The sequence below is a fragment of the Equus quagga genome, chromosome 15 (assembly GCF_021613505.1).
Source record: "Equus quagga isolate Etosha38 chromosome 15, UCLA_HA_Equagga_1.0, whole genome shotgun sequence".
Lineage (NCBI taxonomy): Eukaryota > Metazoa > Chordata > Mammalia > Perissodactyla > Equidae > Equus > Equus quagga.
Window position 1 is genome coordinate 15,485,192 of NC_060281.1, and position 20,076 is coordinate 15,505,267.

Consider the following 20,076-nt stretch of genomic DNA (forward strand, 5'->3'; position numbering starts at 1 on the left):
TTCATAATCGTCACAAATACAAATCCAAGGAGAAGATAGATAGTGGCATTGAAAGTCAGAAGACCTGCATTCTCATCCTCGCTGCTCCCACTTTTATGATTCTGTTGAGAACGGTTAATCTCACTGCACGTTAGCTTTCTCATTTTAGGATAATGATAACTAAAATGTACTGAGCACCAACTTTGTGCTAGGTACCACGCTAAGTGCTTTACAAACATTCTGACTGAACGCTGACAATGACCTCATGAGGAGGATACTAGTATTAACACTTTATACATAAAGAGAGTGATGCTTGGAAAGGTTACGTGCCTTTTCCTATAGAACACAGCCAGCAAGCGGTAGAAGTGAGTTCAAACAAGGTTATTTGATGTCAGAATCACACTCTTAACTGCTAGGACCTAGTACCTTTAGACTACTTAATTTTCCATTTTTCTCCAGGGCTAAAGTTTAATGATTCTGAGTAAATTCCACTATTAACTAACACTTGTTTAGGAAGAAAGAAGGTAGAGGACAGATATTAATCTGTATTAAGTGCCTCTGTGCCACCTGGTGCCAAGCGTTTAATTTATGTGAAGGCATTTAATCCATGTGAATTTATTTAATCCTGCAAAAAACACACAAGGCAGATTTTGCAGCAGAGATGGGTGCTGGACTGTCAAAGATTTGTCCTTTCTTTATATGCCATAGAGTTGTTGCTGAGAAGCCTGTCCAGCTAGAGACTATATTTTCTCTAGTCTATATGGAATTAGGTATAACTATGCAACTTGTTCTTATGGAATGTGAACAGCAGTAACGTTCACATTCCTGGCCAGGAAGCTGTGTACTTTCACCATCATGTCTTTCCTTATCATCAGCTGAATGACTAGGGCTCCTAGGACCCAGAGGAGGGCATAGCTACAGATGGAAGGAGTCTAGGTCCCTGAATGAGACTGTGAGAGGAAGGCAGGCCCCCGATGAGGAACACCCACATCAGACTGTGATGAGTGAGAGATAAGCTTCTATTCTGTTAAGCCACTGACAATTTGGGAATTAATTGTTGTAACAGCTAGCATTGCCCTATTACAGATATTTTGATCCTTGTTTATAAATTAAGAAAATGAAGCTTAGTCAGGTTAAGTAACTAGTTTAAAGTCAGACAAAATTTAGAAAGTGATATTATTGGGGATGGGGGATTGGTACTAAGCCAAGGGGATAATACATTTTGTGAGTGGTACGAGATCCCATGAGGTAAGAGTGCAGGGTAGGGAACATACATTATTTTGAAACTAAATAAGGAAGCAACAGTTACAGAGGGTTTAAACTTGAAAAGAGTGAATGGAGATCATACACAATATCTGTAAATGGTCCCCTTTCTTTTGCTGATATATATTTACACCCTTCTCTGTCTCAAACTGTTTTAAAAATATATGTATATAAACAGAATTTGACTTTCTGTCATGACAAGCTATAAGCTTTCAGAACTTAAACTATGCTTTCAGAACTCCTGGTATTGCCTAAAAATGTTATGTGAGCTTTTGCAAATTCAGCACAAGTGTCCCAGGAAGGCATCCCACTCAAGTGAACAAAACTTCCCTCCAGCAGCACTCTGCAACTGTGGCCATCTTGGAAAACCTTAAGTCGGGTGGGAGTGGGAGTGATGGGGAGGAATGACTACACAACTGACTCCCCATATTTGTTTTTACACCCACCAACTCTGCAAAGATTGTTCTGGAGTAAAATACAAGGGAGGCAGCTACAGATGTTGCCAATCAACAAATAATAAATATATAGAAAGACTATTTGAATTATAATGATAATATTGGCCAAATTTTTTGAATGGTTTCCAGAGACAGAATTTTTTCCACTCTAGAAGAGTCTGGGATTAGCCCAAGATCTCAGGAAGATCAGTGCATTGGGTTAAGCATCTCTAGTACACTGTATTTTCCAGAGAGCAACACGTCTCTGATAAATAGATACCAGAATGGACAAAGGAGAAGTTGTAGCAAGGTGATTAACAAGGGGAAATAAAAAGAACTTCAGGCCTATGATAAACTGGGGTACAAGAAGTTGTACAAACCATCATTATGTATTTAAACCCCATGAAACAAAGACATATGGGTAAAAAGTTAATATGATCTAGTGTTACATTCAGGGGACTCTAGACTCAAATATTTATATCTCATTCTAGCTCAAAAATATTTATGTTACATAAGCAAAAAAATATGTACTTTACTAAAATGTTCACTTTCAACAACTTTGTCAGGTGAAAAGAAGTCAGTCAGTCTTGAGTTCTTCCTCCCACTGTTACTAGGTGCAACGATATTTGTAACAGAAATGTTGTGAATTATTTAAATATATTATAAACTTGCATTAAATAGCCCTCTTATAAAACCCTAAAATAATGACTCTCATATGTTGATCTGGGAATGATGCTAGGATGGAGCTATTAGTAGAGAAAGTCTGTATAAAAGAAATACAGGGAAAAATGATGATAAATAACAAAAACCCAAATGACTGAAAACCCAGGGTAAGCATGGAAATATAGGAATATCATGATGAAATCACTGTTTTGTTAGTGACAGGAGGAGTTTTTGAAAAACATATGTTCATTTGCTTATTTCAATCCCCACCATCAGGTATCTTACTGTTCATTATTGGATCTTTACAGAGGTTAAATTATCTCTGCATGGAGAGCCAGCAGAGTCTTCATGTGCTGCACTTTCTGTGGAATTCCTATCAAATTAGCAACAATGGCCAGGCTGTATTCAAATCTTCCCTAGGAAGGGGCAGAGATAAGTGCTATAAAGTCACAGAAGACTGACCTTCATGAGACTTGGTTTTAAGTCTGCTCTATGAGGAATAAAGTCAATCCAATATTATCTATCTTGTGCTCAAGTATTGTATCAAAACAGGGAAGGAAGTGTGATTGGATGCCAGCAATGTATTGGGCCATCAGAATGTTTGAAAAACAGCTAGTCTAGTAATGGCTAGACTACTTTATGAATTTCAATCAACAGTTTTAAGTGACATTTAAGAGAAGCTAAATTACTAAGCATTGATGATTAAAATGTATACGTGGGTTAATGTAGAAAACACAGGAGATAAAGGAGAGATGTCAATTTCAAAAGAGAAGAAAATAATGATATTCTTTCCCACAAGACCATAGATTTATAAGAAAGATGATGGGCCATTTTTGACAACTAGCAATTTAATTTTAGGATTTCTGAAAAATAATTAATCTAAAATGTTGCTGGCTCTTGCAAAAATGTTTGAGTGAGGGGGAAGAGTGTCACTGAAAGACCTGGTCGATTCAAGGTCTAAGAATACCAACTGGTAAAGAGGTGAAGTTTTAATTTACCACCTAAAACTGTACAAGCAAAACAAGCCTGAAAGAACTGATTCAGGTTCATGTCAGAAAGGATCAAGGTCTCAAAAGTGCTGAAGAGAAGCATCAACTACTTCAATCTTCCAAGAGGTTGATAAACCAGAGTTGGCTCACCGTTATTCTGTGTACACCCAGCATCAGCTACAGGATTCCAAGGAATGTGAGTCTAATGCATAAAATGGCATCTTGCTGGCTAGAAAGGAGCCATCAGCTATCACCACAAACTCGACTGAAATGTGGGAATAGAAATATATAAGAGAGTCTTCAACAATGAAACTGCTCTTCTTGTCAGCCCAGGTATAGAATGAAGCTTATTTTAATCTAGATGGAATGTCCTTGATCTTCAAATGTTAGGTTTTCCTTATGTCCCAAGACAACTTGTAGCTTTTTAAATGGTGGATCATGACCCATGACTCAACGGTGAGTCTTGAAATAAATTTGGTGGGTTTGCAATCAGCATTTAAAAATAATGCAAAAATATAGAATAGAATAAAATATCAGAAAACATAGCACATGGTAATGAAACAAAACTTTTATGTATGTGTGTGTTCGAGGGTCATAACATAATACGTGGGGAGTTGAGGGTTGCAAAAAGTCCCTCTGCCCCTAAATCTCTTTTCTTCAGTTCTATCAAAGTGCCTGGAATTCAACAATAAATGATTTATTTCTCTACATTGTGAAGATGTGGGGGATTTCAAAAGCATCCAATTAAAGTATGATGCCTCTGGGAAGAATAAAGTCTTAGGTTTTATCAGCCAAGGCCAAGGTGGCTCTTCTGTGAGCAGAGGCCAAATGAATAGAACACAAGTTGGGCACTTTTGTGATAGGAAAGGCATGCTGAAAGAGTGACGGCAAGACCATGAGATCATCCTAGGATTTCACGTATTTCACCTGCAATCCTTTCTGTTAGCATCAATCAATGATTCCCACACAGGATACTCCAGTGCTTTTGGCTACCATAAAAATAAAAACGAATTATGAATATACACTTTTATGGCTCTTCAATTGTACTGGCCAGTATATTCATAGACATCGTGGATATAGGTCTTTCTTAGGACCTTTACTTTTCACACCAGTTACAAATTTCATGAGAATTCATAGTCAGTCCATCCTGGGTAGTGGGAAGGATCTCTAGGAACATTCAGATCAATGATCCTTAAACCTCATTAAACATAATGGGGTGTTTTAAAAAAATATAGATGCCTGGGCCATACCCCCAGAGACTGAGTTTCAATTGGTTTGGGAATGGGGTCCAGGAATTTTTCAATAGACCTCCTCAGTTGATTCTTCCATGGAGTTGGGTGTGAGAACTAACCAAATCCTACCATCCATCTGATTCTTGAATCCACTCCATTATATCCTGAACAAGGGTTTTCTTCTATTGTTAAATAGCCATAATTTTAATGAAATTTTTACTTAAATTGAGCAGGAATCTGTCTCCCTGTAGTCATTTTTTCTACTTTGCCTTTCCCAAGTCCCCCCAACCCTAATCGATGGATGATAGATCAGCCCTCTCTCCCGTATGTCCACTCTCAGTATAAGCACACACAGGGAAACAGCACAGGACATAGAACATAGTAACAGTGACACATTAAATGTTCATGGGCAATAATATTACTGTTGTGGTCGTTATCTTTGTTACAACTAGGGATCAAAGAAAGATAATTATTAATAGCAAAATCACCAAAGCAATTTTGCCAAGACAAATGTCAAGAACATACTACTTCACAAAGTTGTACAGTAAATGGTATGTATTGATAATCTGGAAGAAAGCAAGATGTTTGTTTGTGTATTTCACTGGCTTTTCACCTCCTACAGTGCCTTATAGACAAGAGAGTAACCAATACAAGGAAAGTGTTGCAGGTGTGGAGTCAAGTCAAAAAAAGCCCCTTTGTTCATATTTAAAACAATAGCATTCTGGGTTATGGAATAACTCTCCATTGACATCCAAAAGCTCCCCCAAAAAGTTAAGAATGTTTCCAATAATAACTCTTCTCAGAAGATTGAATGAGAATATGCAAAGTTTAGTCCATACAGAAGAAACAAAAGGGAAAAGGTAAATTGGAAAAAAATAACTACTGGGAATATATTCTCACCTCTCTCCCTACCCTACTGATAACCTTAACCTTTCTGTAACTCAGCTTATCCGTCCATAAAGCTGTGGAACTTCACCATACCTTATGAGATGTCTACGAGGATTAATACAATGTGACCCCAGGCTCTGTATCATGACTAGACTCCTGTGAACTCTTTATAAAAGATAATTATTTATCCTGTAGATTATGTTGCACTGAATTACGAGTTAAGTCAGATTTATCTGAACTCTAAAGTAAACAATAATAAAAATGACAATAGCACAGCCAGTTTTTTGTTGCTGTTATTTATGGAATACTTGTTGAAGTACCTAAGTCTTCCATTGTTATCTTCTTCCCTATTATTGCCCAGATTAGTAAATTAAATGGTGTTTTATGCATTATCTAAGCCTTATATCAAGTCTAATTTAATCATCATTGTCATGATTAATTGGGAAATTCACCTGTAACTCTTAACTGTCTTGCTTAATAGTATAGACAAAAATGAAACAGCATAATCTAACAAATCGGCATAATCTAACAAATCGGAGTTTCAAAGAACTGCTAACCCTCCATCACTACTTTCAGAGCTAAAAAGTCATACCTTCAACTAAGGAAGTGAGGAGGGTGACATTGGCTGCTTTCCGTCTTCCTGCTGGCAGGTTCAGGCCAAGCCTATCCAGTTTCTCTCTCAGGCAGCGGCCCCCATTCTTGGATTTTGCTCTGTCCAAAAACAAATAAAAACTAGGTTTTGAAAGTTCACATTCTGAGGAAAATGAGAAGACTTCAACACATGGGGAAATCGACATTGGACAGAAGACATAAGAGCTGAGGCTGAGGAGTGTGATATCAGTATAGTTAGAAGACCCACAGTGCCAGAAAACAACTTTGTCTTACCTTCTCAAAATGCCTCCCAGGAGTGAAGCGTTGAGGCATTCAGGTGGTGAGAGGCGCCTCTTCACCTCAGCAATGGTCACCTTGTATTTGGAAGTAGAACTGAGAAGGGACAATCGACCAGGGACAGAGCAAAACAAGTCTGTGGGGTTGACCACACAGGTGCCACCTTTAGAGGAAGAGGAATATTATATATCAGTCACAGTGAGAGTAGATACTGCATGAAAGACAGTTAATATCAAGGCATGACCCAGGACTTGGGAATGCATGACACCCTGTTCCTTACAGATATGTCACCTGGATCAGCTCAGAAAGCCACTTGGAAGATGTTCTTTCAAATAATACTCAAGATTTTGTCTTTCAAATATCATACAGAAAATGTTTCTGAGGGTATGATTTTGATTTTGGTGAAAGTTAGCATCATTTGGAGTGTCAGCTGGCCCACCAGTGTTAATTTTGATATAACGCACACCAAGAAACACTTCAATTAATGAAAAACCCCAAACTCCACCAGTTAAGTCTGCAAAGGGCAGGTATTATTTACGCATGGCTGTGTGTGTGTATGTGGGGGTGTGTGTGTGTGCACATATACACAATGGTTGGGTATTTTTTTATCCATGATTTACTATATAAACAAAAGTTTTAAAAGTTCTTTTCCAAAATGTTTGAGAACTGCCATCTCCTTTCCCTCATCCACCTACCAACTATAGGCACCAGAGTCGCTAACTCACCAGGTACCACTAAAAGCTATTTGCCCATTGCCAGAAACTTCCAACCCATTTGGATGGATGATAAGTCAAATCGCTCTACCACATGTCAACCCTCAGGGTCAGCACACCCAGTCAAACACAGCACAAACCTTAGAACACAATAACAGCAATACATTAAATGTTAGCAGCCGTTAATATTCATGTGATTGTTACTACCATTATTACTATTAGGGAACAAGGCAAAGATAACTGCTAATAGAAAAATCACCAAAGCAATTTTGCCATGCTGGGGCTTCTGGAGCAGAAGCCTTCCGTGTCCAAGGTCCAGAAAGCTCCTTGAGCTTTGCTCTCCTCCAGGAACAACAGAGTACATTCCCTAACCTCAGGCAGCTGAGGTAGACTTAAAGCCCCAAGGTGATCATCGGTGGGGAGAGTTTCCTGCTGCCCAGTCCTCCCTTACTGCAAAAATCGTGAGCCAATGTCCACACTGCTAACATGGTGGCCGTCATAGCCCCAGGATCAAGGCTGCCTTCCTGTGCACTGAGCCATCAATCTGAGGGCAGAGCTTTTAAGATTCACTGGTAAGTTCAAATTCAAAGCTTGCTTTTCTGAGCATACATTTGATTTCTTCAGTTATGGATGATCTTAAGACCCATTTCCAGAAAATGGTAAAGTTCTATGAGGGAATAGAGAAACAAGTAGGTGAAGGAAGAAAAATGGGAAGGAGAGTGCTGTCCAAGATCTTTTTACTCAAATGGTGGTCCTCAACTGGAAGGATTGGCATCTCATAGGAACTTGTTAAAAATGCAGAATCTCAGGTCTAACCCAGACTTTCTGAGTCAGAATCTGCTTTTTTTTTTTTTTTTTGCTGAGAAAGAGTCACCGTGAGCTAACATCTGTTGCCAATCCTCCTTTTTTTTTTTTTTTCCACTTGAGAAAGACCAGCCCTGAGCTAACATCTGTGCCAATCTTCCCCTATTTCATATGTGGGACACCTCCACAGCATGGCTAGTGAATGGAGTAGGTGTGAACCCAGAATCCAAACCCACGAACTTGGGCTGCCCATGCAGAGCACGTGGAACTTTAACCACTTGGCCACAGGGCTGGGCCCCAGAATCTGCATTTTAACAAGACCCTCTGGTGGCTCATGTGTGCATTAAAGTTTGAGAAATACTGGTCTTGGACTCACCACTGGCCTCCCACATAGCTCTTCTCTTCCCTTACTGAGCAGTTCAGTTGGAATGTTCTATCAGTGGAGTCTTTGGCACACCTACTCAGGTGTATTCTCTGGGCACTGTGGCTAAGGAACCTGAGAGGATGTTTAACAAGGCCAAGGAGAACATGCCAGCAAGGTGGCTGAGTGGTGAAATTTCCACATGATCTTCTTCGGTAGCCCAGGGTTCACAGGTTGGGATCCCAGGTGCAGACCTACTCCACTCATCCAGCCATACTGTGGCAGCGACCCACATATAAAGCAGAGGAAGACTGGCACAGATGTTAGCTCAGGGCTAATCTTCCTCAAGCAAAAGAAAGAGGAGGATTGGCAATGGATGTTAGCTCAGGGTGAATCTTCCTCTCACACACACCTACACACAAAAAGGCAAAGGAGTCCTGGACCTCGGTGGAGAGAACAGGCTAACTGTGTCCCACTCTTAAAGTGTTTCTACACCTGTATTTTCTGGAATCCCTCCAGGTTGTCTTACGGTCATCCAAGTTTCTCCTGAAAGTGCTGGGAAAAAGGTCTTTCTCCCTAAGCATTCTGAGGCTGGTGATCACCCCCAAATGCTCCTCACAAAGCAGAAGAGAAGACGTTGAGAACCTCAGAGTACCCAGCCCTCTCCAGGCTAGAAGACTGGTCCTGTACACTTGGCCAAATCCCCAGCGCTAGTGCCTGGAAACTTGTCTTCAGTCTGAAACCTGAGAGGTCATAATCTCAATTGTCAAACTGAAATCCTTTTCTTGGCATGAAACTTGTGGCCAACATAATGGAAACCATGCAAACGCTGCCTCAGGAGCTGGAAACACAAATTCACTTGTGCTTCCCCACTCGCATTCTCAGAGAGAATTTTAAAACTAATAATAATGATAATATTAGTTTTTCCAGATTTCTGGGCTCAAAACTACTGTTGTACTTTTGTTGATCGTCTCATTTTATACCTATAGACGCAAAATACTTTTAAAAAATAAACTCAAGTGATTTCTCAAAAGTTGAGATGAATAGGAAAGTAAGCTATATATCGATGAATCTGGGGTTTAGTGTCATATTTAGTGTCATATGACCCTGATAACGTCAGGATTTAGGTCATTGTGAGGTCATCTGAAGAAAGAATATTAAGAAAAGAAATCATAACATCTATATTCAAAATTCACACAGCCCTCTCCTGAAAATGGGCCTCCACCCACCGTCACTATGAATCATAAGCAAATTTATATTCTTACATAAACCCCCTTCTCCTGCACACTAGCTAGTACACAAACAAGGACACAAGGAATCTCACCCAAGGGATCTCAAGATTATCATGAGTGAGAGAAGAGTGTTTGTTATGTGTTGTTTTCCTGGCTCCTGAGGGAAAGGACAGGATTTTAGACCTCTCCTGTGTTTACTAATCTGTAGTGGGTAGAAACCTAATTTAGGGGGATGCAGAAGATTATAATTTTTATAAAAGGAGTAAAATCAGGCTTTCTCCAATTGGAAAACCACCTCCTTTTGGCAAAGTGAACCCCATGTGCTGAAAATCAGCTGCTCCCAGGAAATCACTGGGTCTGCTGCCTAGCCAAGTGCTAACTCCCTGTGCCCCTGGTCTTTCTCTCCTGCATCCAGGTTGGGCTTCTGGCTTATGCTCAAATAAGCATTTATTAGGTAAAGTACACAGGCTGCATATTAAGAGTATGCTTTATGCACACACAAATTGCCTGGAGGATTTATTTTGTATTCAGGATTAGCCATCAACTCAAGAGTCTTTTATTTTTTATGTCACAGCATCTTTAAAGGGAATTTCTGTTGCTTTGATACTTGGCATTGCTGCAGCCTTGGGGAACTCTCTCGTCCTGGCTAAAGATTTGGCAACTTGTAGAGTTTACAGCAGCATGGGGAAGCTGATATCTTTCTTCACAGTGGTTTATTTTTTAGGGAGGAAGAAAAGAGTAATAGGTCAACATAACCAGAGTATTGTATTTGGAATGAAGATTCCGAGGAGGTGGGGTGTCTTTACAGGGATCCAGAATACAGATGGCAACGATGAGAGTTCAAGGAAGGAAAGTCATGAAAGAGCCAACCAGTATTCATCCCCATGTTACTAGTTGAAGTTCCTCGTGGTGCCTGTGTTGCATGTCAGCTCTTATTGAAATTATGCAACATCCATCCTACATCCAGCACTTGGGTTAGGGGTGACTTTGGTGCCACAGCCAGGACACTCATGCAGAACTTCTCTAGAGTATATCCCTTTTCCATTCGGAGTGCACTGAAGCAATACTTCCAGGGAGGTCACTATTTTTAAAATTGAAATTTGGAGATAGGGCTTCCTATTTCCAGTGATGTAGCAAACTCAGGTAGGTAGCTATAGTAACAGCATAAGAAATCAGGCACTAATCTACTCAAGGTCACTTGTCTAGGACATGGCTATCAGAAAAGGGATAACTTTGCCATAGTGACAGGAAAAAGTCAGCCAAAGACTTAGAATGTGTGGGACAAAACCAGGCACAATACATAGATGCAGATCCTCCTGCTGCCAGACCTTGTTAGACCCCATGCAGCCATAAGCAGATCAGGTTGGGACCGTCCCTTTCTTGGTGTGGTTGTCTGAAGACAGGTCTGGAGGAGCGGAACGATCACTGGGCTACAAGCAGAGGTTGGCCGACTAGCGACCCAAGCGACCTTAGGTGAGTAACTAGTCTGTCCGTCTGAAAAATGGAGATGTTCATACCTGCTCTACTCATTTCCCAACTTGCGAGGAGATGCAACGGGAAATGAACGCACCCATGCTCAGCATCCTGAGTAAAGGCCACAAACCCCACCATTGTGTTGAGCAACCACTAAGTCGCGAGGTGCGAGCTAGGCAGCGCGACAAGACCCCCATCCACCTTTTGCGCCACTACCAGATGGGAAAGCCGATGCCTGGGCGCGCTTTTCCTCTTCTCATCCCAGGCAATTAGGGCAGAGGAAACAGCCGCAGTTGTCTCCAAGGAACTGAGGCTCCCCTGGCGCCCCCAAATCTGCTTCTAAGCCACGCGCCCCATTTGGGTGCCCCCTACTCTAAGAAGAGAGCGAGCGATGGCTAGAGGCCCTGCGCGCTCTCCAAGTGCGATCAATTCTTCCCGGCGGCCTCCGGGCGCGGGACCGGAGCGCGCAGCCTCTCAAAGCCTCAGTGCCGCCCCACTCGCCGCCGCTTCGGTGTTGACACAATTAGACCAAATCTTGAGAGCAAAATAAATGTTCTGTTCGCCTTACAGCCAAACAGATGTTTACAATTCAAATGAAAGAAATACAAACGGCAGGGATTTTTTTCTCCCCTTCTTCATCTCCAGTGATAGCTCGTTTTTTTTTTTTTTTCCTGACACATTAAAAATGTGTAAGCGATTACAGGAGTTTCCTGTCCCTGTTTTTCTGCGGGTGCATTTCTGCGAGGTACGCGTCTAATCCGGGTGGGGCAGGATCATTCTCGACCGCTTCCTCTCTACCCTCTCCCTTCTCAATCTCAATCCTCCCTTGTAATCCCCTACCCCCAAGGCAGCAGATAGTAATTGTAATTAAACAGCAAAGGGATACGGGTTTAATTGCATTCAAATAGGCCTCAGATGACGTATCAGCAGCGAATTGCGCTGTTTAGGGGAAGGATATACGATTGCAGGTATAACCGGATTACCAGGTCTGACTGAATGCGCTCCTTCCGGTGGAGATTCCAGCCAGAACAAAAGAAAGGGAGGTCTGCACCGGGACGCGTACTGGTTTAATGTGGCGGTGGGTGTGAAATGGTGTGTGTGTGTGTGGATTAATTCCCATTTCCCAATGCAGAGAGCGCTTTGGCTTTTGGTGATTTTCAAAGCAATAAAGAAAAGCAGCTCCCCCTCCCCCGCAAAAGATTTCCAACAAACCATGCCTCCAGATCCTTTGGTATATGAATTTTGATTCAGATAAAGGAGGTTGAATTCCGAATCTGCAGCATCTGTATTTGGGGACTAACGAGGCAGGCAAGGCTCCAGGTATATTTCTGGCTCTAGTTTCACAATGCCATAGAGATGAGTTTTGACGATTCGAGTGAAGAGATGGTTCCTGGGGCTCTGACAAAAGAAGAGGAACAAGGCTTCCCACCCGCCTCCAATCTTACTCCTCCCAGGAGCTGCTGAAGGAGCCAAAGGCTCTCTCTACCCCGAGTTCCAAAGCCTCAGGGCCTTCTCGCAACCTGAAGCAGCAGAGAAAAACTCATCCACCTGCCCAAGCAGCCTGTGGGCAGCCGTGAGGGCTGCAGAAAGGAAGAGCGATCAGGTCCATCCACCCTGTTATTGGCAGACTGGGCGATTGATGCTAAAGCTCCCTTTCACGGAAGTTTTTTTTTTTTTTTTTTTTTTTTTTTTTAAATTAAATCAGATCTGACAATGTTTGTACCGCAGCGTAAATGCCTCCGCCTTGGCGTGCCAGTCACCTTTAAGCGATCTGACAAACTACAGCTCTCTTAAAACGTGCAGAGTTCAGATCATATTAATTCCCCAAAAATGTTTTGATTCAAAGTAGTTTGTATTTTGTGTAGCCACGGGCAATCCAGAAAGCGCTCCTGCCAGCCCGTGGCCGGGTCCGTTCCCTCTCCGCGTGGCCCAGAGGCTATGGCGGTATTTAAGCTTGTGAAATTAGCCTGGGGCTGCAAGGCAGAGTGATCACAAAGCGAAACAAGGGCGCTTCCCCTCTTCACTTTTTTCATTTTTTTCTTTCTTCCTTTTTTTTTTTTTTCAGTTTGCCATCCCGATTTTACAAAAAAGACCAGGGCCAAAATGTCACTTTCCACCCAAATATGGAAAAGCTGGGTCTTCTCATCTCACCTTCATCCTCTTCTGAAAGCCACAGCCCCCTACCCTATTGAACCCCTACCCCTGCGATTCCAATCCGGATCCGCTCGTTATTAGCTTCATCATCATCGTCGTCGTCGTCATCGACATCGTTCTCCCACTATTGAATTCTCAGAGCGAGAAATGAAAGGGACCAGCGCCTGACAAAGGGGAGGGGGCCATGAGGGAGCCTCAGAAGATTCACGGGGAAAAGAAGAGTGGGTTTTCCTTTCTTTTTTAATGATTAAAAACACAGACGACTCCTGTAAATAGAAGCCTCATTTCTTCAAGAGACGCCTTTTGAAACCCAGTATCTGAATATTCAACGAAGGCAAAGCTCCACTCTGTACGTACAACATTAATATGATCTCTGCAGAATTTGTTACTCAGAAATATTAACATATCAAAGCCGACGCCGGAGGCGAGAGAAGCTATCGATACCCGAGCACAGGGTAAAGTAAAGATTATTGGTTCTGATGGTTGGAGTGGCGGAGCTGCGGGCAAAATCGCGCACACCATTAACCGAGAGTGAGCGCGCAGGGAGCTGCACCTTGGAGGCGGTGGCAAATATTTTATCTAGGTGGTAATTACCTCGCCGCTGCCCCTCTTCCGCGCTTTCTTTGGCTACCGTACGGCCTTCATTATAGGCAAAAACAGTATAACTGCCTCTTACCAAAGTGAGTCAGGGAGGTGGTATTTTGTTCTTTGCCAACAGCAGTGGCCAAATTTAAAGAACTGGGACTCCCCTCCCCGCCCCCGCCCACACACACACACCACTGCGAACCAAGATAGCCTCTCCCGGTTGAATTCGGGGCACTTAGTGACCTGTCTTCCAGAAGAGCATTCAGGGGTCTTTGGAAGTGCAATCTATTTTTTCCCTCCCACAGTAAATTCTGGAAATCATTAGAGATGTAAGAGCTTAGCAGGAGAGGGAAAATGGCAAAAAGTTGTGCTTTTCAAGAAATGATGTTTCATGTGGAAAGTCAACTGTAAAGCATGGATTAGAAGAGAAACAGACATTCGCACCTAATATGGCGATATGGCAGAGCGCTAGAGTTAATGTCCTCCCGATTTTTGATGAACAACGGTGACATGAGCTACTGATATTAGGAATCCTGTGCACTACCGTAGTAACAATCGAGAAAAGAGGTTTCCTTAGCGTTTCTTCAAAAACGGGGAGTTCTGAGATGAGCGGCTGGGCGACTCCCGCAGGATATACACTACCTTTTAATGCAAGACTTTTGCTACCCATTTGTAAATTGTCATAAACATGTACCGTTTTAGAGTAAACAGACACACACAGACACACACCCTGGGCTCCCGGCTCAACCAAGTTAATTGGCCTTTCTCTAAGACACGTGGCAATAGAATAAACTCAGCAGCTAAATTCTAAATTCCTTTGCGGGGGGTGGGGGGAGGAGTAGGGTTTAGTCACACAATACAGACATAAACCCTAAATTACCTTTCCTTTCTCTTTGGAGCCATGTTATTCTCCTAAAAGATCAATATTTGGTTTACAATAGATTTGGCGCTGATTTTTAGATGAAACGAAGTGGCACCGAATTCTACAAGAACAATAAAACATTGCCTAAGGAGGACCATTTCTGTGGCTCTGATAGGATAGGACCGCAGTTCTCATCTAGTAGTTACCCAAGAGCGTTGGCCTTTCTTGGGAGGATGGTGAGGAGGTGTCTCTTAAATCTCTCTCCGAAAATTCGACTCATTACACAGCCGCCTCCCTTCCAGCTCCCGCCCTCGGCCTCGAATAATTCCCACCCTCTGTCAGCTATTGTACGATCTAATGCAGTTTCCAGCGTTTGAGAAGGTGATCTTGGAGCGAGCGCGGAACTGAACGTAAAGACCGCAGTAGCGCGAGCCGGGCTCTGGGAGGAGCCGGCTTCGGGCGCTAATTAGTGGCGCTGTCCTTCAGCACCACCGACGTCTGCGTGCGCCCTGAGTGCTCGGCCTCACCTCTCGCGTGACCACCCCAACAGACCCAGATCAGCGCATCTGACCTGGCCCCTCTTTCACTGTGTATGAAACCCCTCCCCACAACAGTATGTATACTTTATTTCAGTTTTCACTAGCCTTGGGCCTATTTCATGCCATTTCAATATGGCTGAGTATTATTGGCCTGACAAGTGTAATATTGCTCTTTTAAAAGCAACACAAGTAGTTAAAAAAAAAAAAAAAGTTTCAAATCTCCGTGGAGTGAAACAACAGAGGTGGAAAGCTATTTGACATTTAATGGAAGTTCCAAGTCTCCACTATGACAATAGTCCGTTCCGAAAGCACTCTGTTTTCTTTCCTTCTTTTAATGGAGTTTCACTTTGGACTTCGGGTTGCAAAATTTGTAGTTTAAACATGAAAGAATACACCGTTTTCTATCAATGCATTTCTTTTTTGGGAAAATCACTGGAATCTTTCAACAAGCTTTGAAAGTTATGGAAGGACATTTATTTGGTGCCATCAGAAATGACCCAGTATTTAGTGGTTCAGTTACTAAAGATGACTGAGGCCCTGGAGCTGGAATTAGTCCTGGTGAATAGGCCATATCTTATTAATTCGTATGAAGTTGGGATAACAGCTGGTCCCCCTTGCCTTGTGTGTTCCTTGGGTTACTCAGCTTGCTAGGAAAATAAGCTTCAGAGGCTCTGGATACAGTTAAGTGGGGAAGCCAGCAAAATCTGCACTGCCTTGAGGCCCTTAAAATGTCGTAGTTCAAAACCTTTTGTCAGAATAGAACATCTGAGATGCAGCCCCCTTCAGTGTCTGAGCTGAAATCAACAGCTCTCAACTCTTTCCTTCCCCCCACCTTCCAGTTCCATGGGTAACTCTGGATTCAGATGTTTTCCTCAACAGATGGGAACAAGAAAGCTTTATCCGGTACAGTTAACACCACCTCCTCCTCCCACCCTCCCTTAAAGAAAGAAATGTTCTGGACACTTAAAAAAATAAGGGCAGCTACAATATTGGTGTTTCATTAGCTTTCCCTGAAGCATCAACGAATGTAGCCTTTCACAGACTCCTTCAAAGCCTCAAGCTAACACCATCACCTCAAACACCCAGGCTGTGGCTGGCACATTTAGGGCTAAAAGAGACCAGAAATTCTGCTCGAGGATGTGCTGATGGGGGAGGGGATGTGAGAAAAATTTCTTTCTTTCTTTTCTTTCTTTCTTTCTTTCTTTTTTTTTTTTTTTGCCTCTAACTTTGATTCTGTCACTGTTCCATGATGAACAGCAAATCTCTTCTATCACAGGTCTTTTGGGCACAGTCTGTGATCAAGCCTCGGTGGAGAAAGGGAAACTTTTTAATGTGGGTATGTCTGTGTGGGATAGGAGTAATTGACCAAGAGTAATTATTTTCTTAGTCGTCAGACAAGGGATCTGATGTTTAAAAGCACCACCAGATCTTCAAAACAAAGTAACACATGAGAGAAGAATGTTTAGTTTTAACATGTTGTTACTTACCTCTTCTTATCACTCCACCTTGGCCATTGAGAACAAGCCCACACTGAGCTTCCACGGAGCCCTTAATAAAAGAAAACGAAATAAAATCACTCAAATAGATGTTAATAGGTACGACAACATGAGTTAAGTCTTTCAATCTGCCCCATCCCTGAGCCCCACATCCCCATAATCCCATAGTAGACATTTAAAAGCAACATTGAGCTGGAGCAAGTTTGGCACCACACATGATTTTAAGGAAGAAAATTGCCAGAAACCCTACAATCTAAAAGTTGTATAAATCTTAAGGTATGCATTTTACAGCACCATACAATATTGCACTTCAAAGTGCCTGAGTACCTTTCACCTTGGCATAAGAGAATGAGAAGCCCTTTGAGTCCCATCAAGGCACACAGGATATATACAGACAATTTCCATGGCACTTTCTGCGTGGAGCAAATTACACCAAAAGTGTCAGGTCTGGCGCTGTAGGTTTCTTTGGAGCTCGGATGGAGGAGCCATTTCAAGTGCAGAATTCAAGACATCTTATGAGGGCTCTGCTCTACCCCAGATGTAGGAGCATCCTATAATGCTACCCAAAATGTGTCTTATAGAGGAAACACCTTCAGGTTCTCTCATGGTAGATCTTCAGGCACCTAATGGATTGAGGGATCATTTGAACTAGCAAGGAGGAAAGAGTTGCTGAGTTTTGATTAAGAAAAATAAAAATTTCTCTCTCTCTGTCTTTTTTTTCCCCTGAATCGAAATGTGTTAAAGGCTCATTTTCCTTTACAAACAAACGAGGTATTGGACATGAAAGAGGCCTTGAAGGGTGTTAACCTACCCAACAGCCCGTGAAGAGTTAAGTAAATGCGGAGAGAGTCGGTGCATAATAAAAACCCACTTTACAAAACAACCTTTACAGCCCTGGCTCCCTTTCGCTTCCCCATTTTCACCATATTGAGGCAGGCCTGCAAGACCCCCCTTTTCAACCTACTCACGCGCTCTTTCTTATTTTAAATGTTCTGCCTTAAAGTGATTATCAAATCAATATGAAAAAAAAAACTTGGAGACTGAGCATAAATTAAAGCGGTGATGGGAAAAGGTGTGACAGTTTCCTTTGTTGGCCATAGCAAATCTTTTTAGGGGACTCAAAGATGGAACTGAAGCCACAAGACTGTTTGCATCTGTTAGGCAGACTTAGACCGCCCTCCAAACCATTGGACTTTCACTTAAAATTCTGTGCAGGGAAAAGTATATTTACATTTGTTGCATTTGAAATGAGGCATATGCTGATGAATGTTTTAAAAAGGGAGAAATAAAAGGAGAGAGACGGGTTTGTCCCACACATCCCCTCCCCATTTCTCTTTTTAAAAGTAGCTATGACTTTTTTTCTCTTTCTTTTTCATTCTGCCAACTACATCCAGGAGGAGTGGAAGAAAATAACTTGCCAGATTTACAACTTGCTTCATACATATATATGTATATATCATATACAATGATATATACATATATAGTTATGTCTGGATCTGTGAATATACCATATACTATACTCTTTGATTTCTTCTAGTATCTTGGAGTGTTTCTCTCAGTATGAATATTCCCTTAGTACGAGTAATAAATGGGAAAAAGGAGGTTAAGAATATAAAAAGGACATGGGCTGACAAAAAGGTTTCAAAATATCTGAAATGTACAAGGTCAAGAGCCTCAAAGCTCTCCAAGGAAGTGAACTTCTTTCCCTCTCACTCTTTGGCGCACCGTTAAGATGTTTATTTTCTTAGAAGAAACAAATCTTGGTCTCTTCACTTAACAAACTTTTCCCCCTCATAAGTAAAACATGTTGTCTGGTCGGATGACATTGCATAAATGACCAGTTGAATGGCACTAAGTCGAAAATTGGATAAACTACGGTGTTCTTTTGCACGGGATTCGCTCTTTGTCTGGTGCTTGCAAATGTTCTAATCCCCTCTTTTGAAAAATGCCCGGCTTTGTGCCTAGCACAGAAAAAAAATTTGTACAGATACAAAAAAATCAGCAGCAGACGCGGCTATTAAAAGGAGTAAATAGGTTTTAGTTGAGCTAAGCATTGAATGGCAGATTTTTTTTCCTCTTGAGACATAAGGGGATCCTTGTGAAAAATGTAAAAATGCCCTGAGCGTATAAAATTATTTCGTGAATATAAATGTAGAAAGTCAAGGTTTATGGAGCCAAATTTTTTTTCTTGTGTGCCGATCTCTCGGCTACGGCTCTTTGTTAGGACTGTAAGGGCTTTCACTTTAATTTTAAAATAATCCCTTGCTCGGAGGTAAATGAGGGGGAAAGATTTTCTGTGCGCAACGAGGGATCTCTTACGTCTCCAACTTGTGCTCCGCGAGTATCTCCCCTGTCGTTGTGGAGACCGTGGGGAGGGTGGCCAGCTTTGTGCGGACTGAAAACGTAGGGATTCGCAGGTAAAGCTGCACTTTCAGCCAAAAGAAGCTACAAATTCCCATCTTCTGTGTTCTTTTTTGGACATTTGTGGGTTTATTTGTTTGAAATGTGCCTGTGACAATATGTTTTCATAATTGTAAATTCTATTGTTGCAAAGAATATGCAAAACGCATCAAGAAAGAAAGTGGGAGAAAGAGATCTGGTTGAATGTTGGCCTCCACAGTATCTGAATTTCTTTCTTTTTTTATCTTTCCTTCCTGCCTGCCTTTCTCTCTCTCTCTTTCTTTCTTTCTCTAGCTCTCACTTTCATGTTCCTCTCTCCATTCCTTTTCTCCTTTCTCTCTCCCTTCCTATTTATTTTCTTTCCCTCTCTCTCTCCCTTTACTTCTTCATTTCCTTCTTTTTAAGGAGTTGCATCTTATGTAAAAGTTAATGGCCTGGAGAGGAAAAATAAAGTTGTGAATCATCCACCTGGGCGGCGGGATTGGGCGCTCCTCAGGCGGAGAGAATTAGGATCAACCCCACAGACTGGCAAAGTGCATTGTGCATATTCTTTCATTGGGGTAAATTTTTGAGGATTCCATTTGCGATTCTTTCCACAGCAATTTAGTTATATTTGGTGAAACTTTTCTTAGAGCTCAGGGTCCCAACAATGTCCAGAGAACAAAGCAGCCCCCCAGTTTATAGTCAGCTTCCTACAAGCTCAGTCTGGGGCAAACGCCTGGGACACGCGGGGAGATACAGAAAAGCACCGAGACTGAGGGTGCGATTGGTCATCAACTTATCGGGTCTTACTCTGAGTCCAGTTGGCTCAACCCCAGCTTCCTTGATCTCCCCCACCCCATCCCCTCAGGGACAGAAATGTGGATTCACAAAAGACGTCTGTGCAGACCGACCGAAAGTGGGGGCCCGAAACTAGCCGGACTCCCGAGCGTCCAGGTGAAATGCCTTGATCCAATGAGAGGGAGAGAATGGCACACGCCTCCTCTAATTGTTTTGATAACTTTCCATAAGTGGTGTGTGTGTGTATGTGTGTGTATGCGTGTGTGTGTGTGTGTGTGTGAGAGAGAGAGAGAGAGAGAGAGAGAGAGTGGAGACGGCTTACAGTCAGAGCACTAACGGAG

At 42.2% G+C, this 20,076-nt stretch overlaps 1 protein-coding gene across 1 annotated transcript in view; it reads right to left on the reverse strand.

The window, feature by feature from the left end:
* Positions 1-20,076, reverse strand: part of TFAP2D (transcription factor AP-2 delta) — a 54,281-nt gene that overhangs the window by 32,622 nt on the left and 1,583 nt on the right. Inside the window, exons 3-5 of the mRNA XM_046638769.1 lie at positions 16,547-16,607; positions 6,334-6,499; positions 6,041-6,159 (exon numbers count right to left, since the gene is read on the reverse strand). Of these exons, the coding sequence (XP_046494725.1) occupies positions 6,041-6,159; positions 6,334-6,499; positions 16,547-16,607 (346 nt within the window). The remainder of the gene's footprint in view (positions 1-6,040; positions 6,160-6,333; positions 6,500-16,546; positions 16,608-20,076) is intronic.